Source organism: Nerophis lumbriciformis, linkage group LG13, assembly GCF_033978685.3.
Source record: "Nerophis lumbriciformis linkage group LG13, RoL_Nlum_v2.1, whole genome shotgun sequence".
In the NCBI taxonomy this organism is placed as follows: Eukaryota; Metazoa; Chordata; class Actinopteri; order Syngnathiformes; family Syngnathidae; genus Nerophis; species Nerophis lumbriciformis.
Window position 1 is genome coordinate 11,920,687 of NC_084560.2, and position 13,512 is coordinate 11,934,198.

Genomic DNA, 13,512 nt, shown 5'->3' on the forward strand with positions numbered 1-13,512 from the left:
CATTGCTGTTTACGGCAGACGAACTGCTTTACGTATACAAAAAAGTGACTGCTGTTGTTGTGTGTTGTTGCCACGCTGGGAGGACGTTAATGAAACTGCCTAACAATAAACCCACATAAGAAACCAAGAACTCGCCCTCCATCATTCTACAGTTATAACGTGATTGGGCAGGTACGCTTTTTTATATTGTGGAGGACCTGAGTCCGCCTGAATTTCGGAGGTTTACGGGAGAGGCGCTGAATTTCGGGAGTCTCCCGGAAAATCCGGGAGGGTTGGCAAGTATGCTTGTAGCCTATTTTGTGCTAAACTACGTCATCCCATTGCAATCTGCTGCACTATTTGTGCGAAATTTAGCTGAGCTAATTTTAATGCTAACATACAAACTGATGTTGTCTTCATGATAACTTAGCTAACATTCAATTTTCTATGTTGTGCTAAACTACTCAAGTTCATGCTAACTACTACACTGCTGTGCTCTTTCTGCTAAAAATATGTTAATTGTTTGTGCTAGCATTTAATATATTTATTTTGTGCAAAGTTAAGTTAGTTGCTTGTGCGAACAGTCGATCCTTGGGCTAAGCTAAGTTGGCCGATTACTCGTGCCAACATAAAAATATGCCACCTATTTTATAAGTTAAGTTAACCAATTTATAGTGCCATAAATGCCAAGCTAGCATCCAATCTAAATACTATGTACTAAGCCAGGGGTCCCCAAGCTTTTTGACTCGGGGCCGCATTGGGTTAAAAAAAATTTGGCCGGGGGCTGGGCTATATATATATATATATATATATATATATATATATATATATATATATATATTCCAAGCGCGATGATGTCACGTTATCGATGGTAAAATGCATTTTTAGACTATATGATTTGCCTGAGTGGCTAGGAGACACCGATAGTAACAAGCGGTAGAAAATGGATTAGAAAGGACAGATTTTTAAAAATAATAATTTATATATATTTTTTTTTTTTTTTTTTTTTTTAACTTGGGACTTCCCGCGGGCCGGATTTTGGGGACCCCTGTACTAAGCGGAATTAGCCAATTGTTTTTGCCATCATCTTTTCTGCTATGTCATTGGTACTACTGTAAGTAAGTTAATTTAGCAGATTGCTTGCACTAACGTCCAAAAAAAAATACAGAAATAAAACAGGAATGAGTATTGTTTTTGTATCAAAACAAGATTTAATGCTGAAAACAGTTTACATGTTGCAACAAAAAAGTATTTTCAAGAAGTAACAGGACAGTTTATGTACAGTTTTCAAAAATGTTTGAACACATTTCTTATTTCATGGTCAATTTAACATTTTCTACCATTTAATTTTCGACAGCCACAAAAAACAAGTTGCCGTGTTTCAATCATCCTTCAAACTCCATCCATCCATCCATTTTCTACCGCTTATTCCCTTCGGGGTCGCGGGGGGCGCTGGAGCCTATCTCAGCTACAATCGGGCGGAAGGCGGGGTACACCCTGGACAAGTCGCCACCTCATCGCAGTCCTTCAAACTCAACATTGTTCAAACATATCTGTGATCCCAGGTAGACAAACTATATTTAACACCATATATATATATATATATATATATATATATATATACAAAACCTGTTTCCATATGAGTTGGGAAATTGTGTTAGATGTAAATATAAACGGAATACAATGATTTGCTAATCCTTTTCAACCCATATTCAGTTAAATATGCTACAAAGACAACATATTTGATGTTCAAACTGATAAACTTTTTTTTTTTGCAAATAATCATTAACTTTAGAATTTGATGGAAGCAACACGTGACAAAGAAGTTGGGAAAGGTGGCAATAAATACCGATAAAGTTGAGGAATGCTTATCAAACACTTATTTGAAACATCCCACAGGTGAACAGGCAATTTGGGAACAGGTGGGTGCCATGATTGGGTATAAAAGTAGATTCCATGAAATGCTCAGTCATTCACAAACAAGGATGGGGCGAGGGTCACCACTTTGTCAACAAATGTGTGAGCAAATTGTTGAACAGTTTAAGAAAAACCTTTCTCAACCAGCTATTGCAAGGAATTTAGGGATTTCACCATCTACGGTCTGTAATATCAAAGGGTTCAGAGAATCTGGAGAAATCACTGCACGTAAGCAGCTAAGCTCATGAGCTTCGATCCCTCAGGCTGTACTGCATCAACAAGGGACATCAGTGTGTAAAGGATATCTCCACATGGGCTCAGGTACACTTTAGAAACCCATTGTCAGTAACTACAGTTGGTCGCTACATCTGTAAGTGCAAGTTAAAACTCTCCTATGCAAGGCGAAAACCGTTTATCAACAACACCCAGAAACGCCGTCGGCTTCGCTGGGCCTGAGCTCATCTAAGATGGACTGATACAAAGTGAAAAAGTGTTCTGTGGTCTGACGAGTCCACATTTCAAATTGTTTTTGGAAACTGTGGACGTCGTGTCCTCCGGACCAAAGAGGAAAAGAACCATTCGGATTGTTATAGGCGCAAAGTTGAAAAGCCAGCATGTGTGATGGTATGGGGGTGTATTAGTGCCCAAGACATGGGTAACTTACACATCTGTGAAGGCGCCATTAATGCTGAAAGGTACATACAGGTTTTGGAGCAACATATGTTGCCATCCAAGCAATGGTGCCATGGACGCCCCTGCTTATTTCAGCAAGACAATGCCAAGCCACGTGTTACACATCAACGTGGCTTCATAGTAAAAGAGTGCGGGTACTAGACTGGCCTGCCTGTAGTCCAGACCTGTCTCCCATTGAAAATGTGTGGCGCATTATGAAGCCTAAAATACCACAATGGAGACCCCCGGACTGTTGAACAACTTAAGCTGTACATCAAGCAAGAATGGGAAAGAATTCCACCTGAGAAGCTTAAAAAATGTGTCTCCTCCCAAACGTTTACTGAGTGTTGTTTAAAGGAAAGGCCATGTAACACAGTGGTGAACATGCCCTTTCCCAACTACTTTGGCACGTGTTGCAGCCATGAAATTCTAAGTTAATTATTATATGCAAAAAAAAAAAAAGTTTATGAGTTTGAACATCAAATATCTTGTCTTTGTAGTGCATTCAATTGAATATGGGTTGAAAAGGATTTGCAAATCATTGTATTCCGTTTATATTTAAATCTAACACAATTTCCCAACTCATATGGAAACGGGGTTTGTATATATACTGTATGTATATATATATATATATATATATATATATATATAAACAAACAAATGTGTATTACTGTGCAACTGCTAGCAATTCCTCAGCAACGGCAGACTCGTGTCAGTCTTGCATGTACTTATCTTACATCGTCCAAATGTACACTCACTATATGAGTGGCGCCGTGTCTGCATACAAATGACCAAAGTGTGTGTGTGTGTAGCCATGCAAGTACTGGGGAGTATTTATACTCTGGAAAATACAAGCACGCATTTTATCTTGTAACAATCTCTTGATAAATAGTATCATACAAACATTTTGGGAGCCAGCTTCCCAACATATTTTACATTGTTTGGTCACTCGTTCATCTGCACTTTATACAACAATCAGGGTTTTGTTTCCTGAAGACATTCATACCTTGATAGACACCATCTTCAAGTCGACAGTGTCTATGGTATTTAGCGCAAAAAAGAGGGCCCAACTCCCCAACAGGTCAGACTTTTTTCCACACTCTTCTTCCGGAAAACTTCTTGGGAGCTCGTTCCTTGAAGGGCCTTGAGGAGGTTGGGGCTTACCACTTGCCGGGGATGGGTGTGCCGCATTCGTACCAGCCCACGTAAGTCACATGCGACTTTCCGCCGATCTCGCCGAAGCTGACCGGCTCTTGTCTCAACGCCCGGAAGAAGCCTGCGTAGGAAACCGATTGAATAAGTACTGAAAGCTAACCAGTATTCGCACGATGGTAAATCGGGAAGACTAGATCCTCTCTATTTACCAATTACTATGCACCATCATACATTTCTGTATTACGGCAAATTTCCTGACTTTGTGGATTATTTTCTTTCTACAATCACTAAACACATACTTGCCAACCCTCCCGGATTTTCCGGGAGACTCCCGAAATTCAGCGAATCACCCGAAAACCTCCCGGGACAAATATTATCCCGAAAATCTCCCGATTTTCAGCCGGAGCTGGAGGCCACGCCCCCTCCAGCTCCATGCGGACCTGAGTGAGGACAGCCTTTTTTCACAACGGGAGGACAACAAGGTGACAAGAACTAAATCATCCAGACTAGAGATAAATTGTATTATTATGTTTATCTTACCTAAAAATAAATATATTTATTAATTAAAAAAAAAAAAAAAAACTAAATAAATGTTTACTCTATTTTGCTAAAAACATCAAAAGTAATTGTATTTTTATTTGTATTTTTTCTGACTCCTTATTACATCCAGCCATAGAATTATTCATTAAAATAAACATATTTGAAATAATTAATTATAAAAGATCATAATAATTCATTTAAAATGACCATATTTAATTATTAAAATAATTGCTTGTTTATCAACAACTTTAGCATTTTATTCATTACATTTTGAAGCTCTCAGAAGCCAAGTTATGTTATATTCATGTTATATTTATGCAAGTTGGAAGTATCAATTATCTAAACACAGTTTTGTTTGCATATTTTCAGGATGTAGATAATATATATATATATATATATATATATATATATATATATATATATATATATATATATATATATATATATATATATATGTATCAAATACTTGACTTGGTGAATTCTAGCTGTCAATATACTGCTACACTTTTAACCACGCCCCCAACCACACCTCGCCCCACCCCCGACCACGCCCCCCAACCCCCACCTCCCGAAATCGGAGGTCTCAAGGTTGGCAAATATGACTAAACAACTGTCAGGAGGAGCGATTAATTAATTGATGGTTATTATTAATAAACATTTTTTAAATACATGAGGCAATTCCTCAAGGAATTGCGTGTGAATGCTACAATGCTGAAGTTGAACTGAAATGCTGACAGAATGTAGTATGAATGTAAGAATAATTTGATTGGTTTGAATGTTGAGTTTGAATTTCCAGGAAAAACAGAATTTGGTTTGGAACTTGGGGAAGTGTTAGTTTGAATGTCCAGGATGAGTGGAATGTGTTTATGTTGGAATGGTTTGAATGGTTAAAAATGAGGGAATTGTGCAACTTGGAAAATGTCCCATTCATTTCAATGTGAAATTCCTGGAAATTTGGGGAAAAGCGAGATTTTTAAATAAATGATTAGGAGAATGAGCTGAATTGGTTAGTGTTGGAATCGTTGAAATTGGTAAAGAAACGTTGAAGTAGAAACCGTTGTTTTAATTGAGGTATGGTATTACGGAATTTCAGGAAAACCGGGAATTTTTCAAGTTCTTAAACCAACTTGGTTTTTTGTCCTGACTAAGAGGAATGTTTTGAAGGTAGAATGGTTTGAATCGGTTGAAAAATGGCCAAACAATTTTGAATGTTGAAAACGTCCCTGAAAACTGGGAATTCTAGGAAATCCGGGATTTTTTTTATTTTTTATAATTGTTGAAAGGGAGCACACAATTCTTGAACGGGCTGAATATTTTGGAGTTGAAACGGTTTGAATCGGAGAAAAAACGTAGGAGTTGTGGAACTTTGAAAAATGGCCCATTAATTTCAATGGGAATTTCATGGAAAAGCGGGAATTTTTTTGAAAATGCTAAAAAGTGTGAATGTTGTGAATGGTTGGTGTTGGAATTTTTCAAATCGGTTCGAGAAATGTTGAAGTCGTAACATTTTTAATTGAGAAGTGGTATTACAAAATTCCTGGAATTTCGGGGAAACTGGGAATTTTTCCAGTTCAAAAAACAACTTGGTTTTTTGTCCTGATTAAGAGGAATGATTGTGGAAGGAGTAGTCGCCAGAAAAAAAGGGTGAAAATTGATCTTTGGAAAACCAGGAATTCTGGAAAGTCCTGGAATTAAAGGGATTAAAGGCCTCACCTTTTCCTCTCCAAACATATTGCTGGATATTGTAGCCAAACAGCTAAATTTTTGTTTCATCAGACCACAGAACTTTACTCCAGAAGGTCTTATCTTTGTCTATATGATGTCAGATTAAAAAACAATTTAGCTGTTTGGCCACAATACCCAGCAATATGTTTGGAGGAGAAAAAGTGAGGTCTTTAATCCCAGGAACACCAATCCTACCGTCGAGCATGGTGGTGGTAGTATTATGCTCCGGGCCTGTTTTGCTGCCAATGGAACTGGTGCTTTAAATGGGACAATGAAAAAGGAGGTTAATTTACCTCCAAATACTTCAGGACAAGCTAAAATCATCAGCCTGGAGGTTGGGTCTTGGGCGCAGTTGGGTGTTCCAACAGGACAATGACCCCAAACACACGTCAAAAGTGGTAAAGGAATGGCTAAATCAGGCTAGAATTAAGGTTTTAGAATGGCCTTCCCAAAGTCCTGACTTAAACGTGTGGACAATGCTGAAGAAACAAGTTAATGTGAGAAAACCAACACATTTAGCTGAACTGCACCAATTTAGTCAAGAGGAGTGGTCAAAAATTCAAGCAGAAGCTTGTGGATGGCTACCAAAAGCGCCTTATTGCAGTGAAACTTGCCAAGGGACATGTAAGCAAATATTAACATTGCTGTATATATACTTTTGACCCAGCAGGTTTGCTCACATTTTCAGTAGACCCATAATAAATTCATAAAAGAACCAAACTTCAAGAATGTTTTTTGTGACCAACAAGTATTTGCTCCAATCACTCTATCACAAAAAAATAAACTCAAGACAGCCATGACATTAAGTTCTTTACACATACTTGCCAACCCTCCCGGATTTTCCGGGAGACTCCCGAAATTCAGCACCTCTCCCGAAAACCTCCCGGGACAAATTTTTTCCCGAAAATCTCCCGAAATTCAGGCGGAGCTGGAGGCCACGCCCCCTCCAGCTCCATGCGGACCTGAGTGACGTGTTGACAGCCTGTTCACACGTCCGCTTTCCCTCAATATAAGCAGCTAATGATCGAGGGCGAGTTCTTGGTTTCTTATGTGGGTTTATTGTTAGGCAGTTTCATTAACGTCCTTCCAGCTCGGTAACAACACACAACAACAGCAGTCAAGTTTCTGTCTACCGTAAAGCAGTTCGTCTGCCGTAAACAGCAATGTTGCGACACTTTTAAACAGGACAATACTGCCATCTACTGTACATGCATATGTGACCCACCCATAATGTGTCACATTTTTGTGTTGATTTATTTATTTTATTTTGTGGTTTGAATTCGTTTTTGGAGCTGTCATTACACATTTATCAGTATTCACATTGGTCAGTAGGGGGCAGTAGGGCGTTTCTTCCCAATTGAATGCTATCACCTGCAGACCGGAAGTGTCTTGTCATTCTGATGAGCGCGACCAGTCTGTGAACAATTGAAACGTCCTGTGTGCTTTTTCCTCCTGTATAACAGGTTAGTTTTGGTGAATCAACTCACTGAATAATATCCATGTGATCTTTATAAGTTTAAGTACACATTCTGATGGTGGAGCCTAACTCTAAAGTGTTTGTGAGTTGTAGTTTGTATTTGTGAATGAATCCAGTGCACAGCTGCAGTAATCAATCCAAAAAGGCGACGTGAGTACTCAATGTTTATATAGGAACTTCTGATCCTAATTCAGACTCCCAAATTAGAGCTCCCGTTTTCTTATTGATTTTATAATGTATATTTGTATAATGTGTGTGTTCTGAAATAGTGACAGAGAATAGAACAAGGATGGACAATTCAACCCTTAACTCAACAATGAGTAGATGAGTGTTATGTGTGTGTATATATGTAAATAAATGAACACTGAAATTCAAGTATTTATTTTATATATATATAGGGACGGCGTGGCGCAGTGGAAGAGTGGCCGTGCGCGACCCGAGGGTCCCTGGTTCAATCCCCACCTAGTACCAACCTCGTCATGTCCGTTGTGTCCTGAGCAAGACACTTCACCCTTGCTCCTGATGGGTGCTGGTTAGCGCCTTGCATGGCAGCTCCCTCCATCAGTGTGTGAATGTGTGTGTGAATGGGTAAATGTGGAAGTAGTGTCAAAGCGCTTTGAGTACCTTGAAGGTAGAAAAGCGCTATACAAGTACAACCCATTTATCATTTATTTTATATATATATATATATATATATATATATATATATATATATATATATATATATATATGTAATAATATATATATATATATATATATGTATATATATATATATATATATATATATATATATATATATATATATATATATATATATATATATATATATATATATATATATACCTAGAATTCACTGAAAGTCAAGTATTTCTTATATATATATATATATATCTTAACCACGCCCCCCGACCACGCCCCACCTCCCGAAATCGGAGGTCTCAAGGTTGGCAAGTATGTCTTTACAAGTGAATGTAAACTTTTGATCGCGACTGCAAGGTGGCTGTTATCCTTACTAACTAGCAAGTGGAGCGGTTTAGTTTCGATTTTGTTTGTGAGAAGTGGTCATCTCCATAGCATCAGGCGACTTAATTACCTGGCCTGGATGGTAACTGGTCTGCAAACATCTGCGTTCCGGTCCGTCCATCCAGGAAGGAGTCCACGAACTGGCAGTGGTCCTCGCCGTAACCCGTTTGATCACCAATGTTGTAGAACTTCCCTGCAAAAGATAAGACGCTTTTTTGGTGTCCTTTGTTCAAAATAGTCGTTTCAGGTCAGCGCAGCATTATTTACCATTGAGGGAGTCGCTAAGGTAGATCTTATATCTCAGGGAGTTGCACAGCTGGATGCCCACAAATTTTCGGTACCAAGTCCTCTTCACATATTGCTTCCCGTTGCATTCCGAGTGGGCGTCTGCCTTAAACGGGAACTGTGTCCAGATTGCATCCTTTCCTGTAAAAACAAACAATGACATTGTTAATAAAGTAATTATGTGAACATGTTTTATGCAACAACAGAAGGAACTCTTTTTACCTGAAACGTTTTCACTCACTCGTGGGTCCGCTGCATGTACAAAGAAACATTATCGGTTAATAATATATTTACAAAAATAATACATTTATGTAAAGATCCATATTTTGTAACTGGATTTTTCTCCAATGAAATGAACATCCATCCATCCATCCATTTTCTACCGCTTATTCCCTTCAGGGTCACGGGGGGCGCTGGAGCCTATCTCAGCTACAATCGGGCGGAAGGCGGGGTACACCCTGGACAAGTCGCCATCTCATCGCAGGGCCAACACAGATAGACAGACAACATTCACACTCACATTCACACACTAGGGCCAATTTAGTGTTGCCAATCAACTTATCCCCAGGTGCATGTCTTTGGAAGTGGGAGGAAGCCGGAGTACTAGAGATGCGCGAATAGGCAATTATTTCATCCGCAACCGCATCACAAAAGTCGTCAACCATCCGCATCCACCCGAACTAACATTTAATCAAAACCGCACCCGCCCGTTGTTATATATCTAATATAGACGATGCAAGGCATTAGTGAGGTTATAAAGCTTTTGCCTGTTAAAGAAAGGAGACTGATCCAATGAAGCAGAGACATTCAATGCGTGCCACGCTGTCACGTCCCAGACGCACACTAGCGCGCAATCATCTGGGAGCCGCGCTGAGCGCACCGGCCTCCAAGCGCGCTCGCGCCACTCAAACTGCTGCAGGCAGCTGCGTTCTATCTTGTTTTAACATCCTGTGGCACTCTTCTGGGATCACGGCGGACGAAACTGCTCATGCTCAGGGTGTTTGTGGAGGTTTGGGGTTTTGCACAAATGTGATGCACCATGTTAGATGTCCCGGTTTTGTGACTGTCGTAGACATAAACAGCATCGCAGCTCTTGCAAATCACGTAGCCAGCATTACTATCATCCTGATTTACAACCTCATAAAAACGAGTCCACGCTGAACTTTTCTGGCCTTTTTTTCCCCCTGGTCTTTAGTACTCCCTTTTTTAGTTTGTCGCGTACCACGTTTGCTGCCGGCGTTGCCATCTCTTTTTTTCTTCTTCTTCTGTTGTGGCATATGCTGCAGGTGCCTGCTCGTTTTTCGTATGTGGGTAACAACATTTAACTATGTATATATATTTCCGAATTGGTTTAACTGCCACCCGCCTGAATCTATTTAAAATCTAATTTTTTTTAAAATTTCAACCGCCCGACCCGACCCGCGGATAAAATCTAATTTTTTTTAATTTCAACCGCCCGACCCGCGGATAATCCGCGGACTCCGTGGTTGTGTCCGCAAACCGCGCATCTCTACCGGAGGGAACCCACGCAGTCACGGGGAGAACATGCAAACTCCACACAGAAAGAGGTCATTCAAATTAAATGAAAGTGTATGAACAGTGGTATTTTATTTTATGAATGTAGTGATTAGTTTAATGTGGTACAATCACTGAATCTACAAGTGTATTTCAATCATACTTCCTTAGAGTTCATTGTCTGATTGACATAGATTACATTAGTTTAATTTATTTTTACAAGCAAAATTAATTGATTTTGAGTTCCCGCAGTAAGAGTAAACACAAAATATGCTCCACAAATTCATTTTATATATAGTAGTAGTCTCTAAGGGGTGGTCCACCTTCAGTTGTTTATTGATAACAACACACAATGCCTGTCTCGTTTTAATATTGTAATAATCCAGGAATGTAGGCTCATACGACTTATTTGTTTGTTTTGTCTTTATTGTACAAGATGCAATTCAACCACACAACAACTCCAATGTGTGTCTCCCTCTTTTCCCGTCAATACTCGAATCCAGGAGCGTCACTAGCTTTTAAGGACAGGGGGGGCTTTGCCCCCAGGAGATGCACAGGATGCGAGCGAATGTTACGCACGATCACAAAACTTCACAAACGGCTAACAAAGACTTAGAAATTATTCATTGTTATTATTATTATTTAAAAAAAATGCACGGGACAAAATGAAATGCTCCCCGGGACGATGGCTTTTAACCATATATTTTCTTTTTCTTTTTATGTATTTATTCATTTTACATTTTATATTAAATGTCTTGGTTTTTCCTCCCTCTGAAAATTCTATTAAATGTTTAACAAGCCATCCTATAATAATAAAACAGCTATTAATGTAACAATACAATAAAACAAATATATTTAATGATGTTTTTTTTCATTATTTTAACAATAGGCTTATGTATATTACTTTATATAGATTCTACAAGAAACACACAACTTAAAAAATAAATGATTTACAATTGCACACACAAGGTTTTGTGCAGCTTCACTCATTGTAAAGGAAGATAATGTGCTTCGTACACCTGCAGGACCGCAAGCAAGGTCGTAGAGAAAATGCGGGCTGGAATTTGAGTGATGTGAGCATTTTCTAAATGAACAAGTGGAATGGATTGGATACCGACGCACGAAAGGGGCTCTCTACCTTACGCTACGAAGTGAGGGGAAACTGAGTAAATAATACCAGGTTATATGATTATTTATTTAAACTCACATTTGGGACACTTTATAATGAATATGTCGGCATTTATTTGTAAAAAAACCCCCAAAAAACACCAAATTATTTAGGGGGGCTAAAGAATATTTTAGGGGGGTTCAAGCCCCCCTAAAATAGGCCTAACAACGCCAATGCTCGAATCCTTACTTTCTATCAACAACGTCACTTCCCTATCTCTCACCGGAAGTCCCGCCCCCCAGCCAAAGTCATTGGCTAACACCACGTAGCCAGCCGCTACAATATTTACAAAAATAAATGATGCTGACCATAGACATCTTAAAAGGGTACGCAGCATCGACCACTACTGCCCACTGGCGCTGACGAGACGCGGGGCCGCCATCTTGGGGTGGTGATCCACTCCACTCATGCAATTCATTTGGCAGGAGCAATGAACTGTCAGCGCATTTAATTCATGTTACCTCACTGAATACCACTGATTTTCACGCAGCATCTTTGTTTTCTACCTGTCAACTGTCAGTTTAGGCTGCTCGCTGTCTCCTCATCACCACTTCAAGATGGCGGCCGAATTTCTCGCATCATAGCAGCCAATGCTGTATCTAGTTATAAGATGTCTATGATGCTGCGTGCAGCAGGTGTCACCGGACGTAATTTGCTCTGATTGACCTGTTACCCGGAAGTGTTAGATTCCGAACCCCTTTTGGAATCAATCAATCGCCATTAAGTCATTAGACTTGTTATGTAAACTATGTTATGTCTCGTTTCTTCGTTATTTAGAGCTTGGTTTCACGTCAGCAAATTATGTTCATAAAACGATGTCATTATAACCAGATACAATAGTTTTTTGGACATAACTGTGAAAAGTCGACGTGTGATTTAGCGCTCAATGCGGCGTCTACATTGTATGTCCATGACTACGTCGTCTGGAAAATGTGTTTCTACCGGCCCTATTAATATCTGCGGTAAACCATTGTTAGGTAAGCTGATCATTGTCTTTGTTCATTTACATTTTTAAGATAATGTGATGTTAATTCGGATATTAATGTCAAAGTGCGAACGTTCTGAAGTCTTTTGTTGCTGTTTGCAGGTACCTGAGGACAAATTCGTCCTGAACGTTACCTTGCAGGTATGACACCAACTTTTATGTACTTCATTTTTAATTTTTTGTCTTGTGTAGAGGTGTAACGACAAACTGTATTAATAATAATCTGTGGTAAAACTATATGACGTTTAGTATTACCGTTTTAAGTTAATTATCATAAAACCGTGATTTATAAACTCAGGGATCCTTTCAGTTGGAGAACTGAGCTAGCCAACTAAGTGCTGACTAGCAAGCTTAAAGGAGAATTGCACTTTTTTGGAATTTTGCCTATCATTCACAATCATTATGAGAGACAAGAACACACGTCTTTTTTTTAGGATTTTAAAGATGATATAGAACACTTGCAAGATGCGGCTAATGGGAGTCACAGTAGTAGCCTTCAAAGCCCTCTAAAACAACTTGAAACCCCCCCATCAATGTTTTATGTACACACTGCAAATCTATGAATAATGTAGTAACAGACACGATAATAACAATATGTAACATGTACAATATTTACAGTATTTTGGTGATTTTATGCACAGCCGGAACTAATTTTTTTGCGCATTTATTTACATTTCCATAGCAGCGCACTTCCTGCAACATATATGTTCCTACTCCCGGAATCAAACGCAAGTGTGTTTTCTAATCATGGCAGCCTTGGTAATGGATAACGAAGAAGACTATTTTTCAACAAATGAGGATTCACACCCTTATCTTTCTGAAACTAAATACCGTATATTACCAAATAGTAGCCCGGGCGTTTATTTCACAAAATCGAATTTGGAGACAGGCGTTTAAAAAAAGCAGGCGGTTATTTGCACAAGGCTTTTATTTATTTTTGCACCAGCCTGCACCAGGCCATTATTTGGTTACAACGGTTACTAGGGATGTCCCGATCCAGGTTTTTGCACTTCCGATCCGATACCGATATTGTTTTTGCATTTCCAATCCGATACCGATACTGATACTGGC

At 39.1% G+C, this 13,512-nt stretch overlaps 1 protein-coding gene and 1 long non-coding RNA gene across 5 annotated transcripts in view; one reads left to right on the forward strand and one right to left on the reverse strand.

Moving 5' to 3' along the window:
* Positions 1–3,429: 3,429 nt before the first annotated feature.
* Positions 3,430–13,512, reverse strand: part of LOC133613858 (target of Nesh-SH3-like) — a 57,569-nt gene continuing 47,486 nt past the window's right edge. For all 4 annotated transcript variants that reach the window (XM_061971709.1, XM_061971708.1, XM_061971707.1 and 1 more), the window contains 4 exons: positions 8,996–9,025; positions 8,756–8,914; positions 8,559–8,681; positions 3,430–3,844 (listed from right to left, as the gene is read on the reverse strand). In XM_061971709.1, coding sequence (XP_061827693.1) covers positions 3,729–3,844; positions 8,559–8,681; positions 8,756–8,914; positions 8,996–9,025 — 428 coding nt within the window. In that variant the 3' untranslated portion in view covers positions 3,430–3,728. The remainder of the gene's footprint in view (positions 3,845–8,558; positions 8,682–8,755; positions 8,915–8,995; positions 9,026–13,512) is intronic.
* Positions 11,949–13,512, forward strand: part of LOC133613861 (uncharacterized) — a 33,352-nt gene continuing 31,788 nt past the window's right edge. Inside the window, exons 1-2 of the long non-coding RNA XR_009816505.1 lie at positions 11,949–12,433; positions 12,544–12,582. This is a non-coding gene — a long non-coding RNA (uncharacterized lncRNA). The remainder of the gene's footprint in view (positions 12,434–12,543; positions 12,583–13,512) is intronic.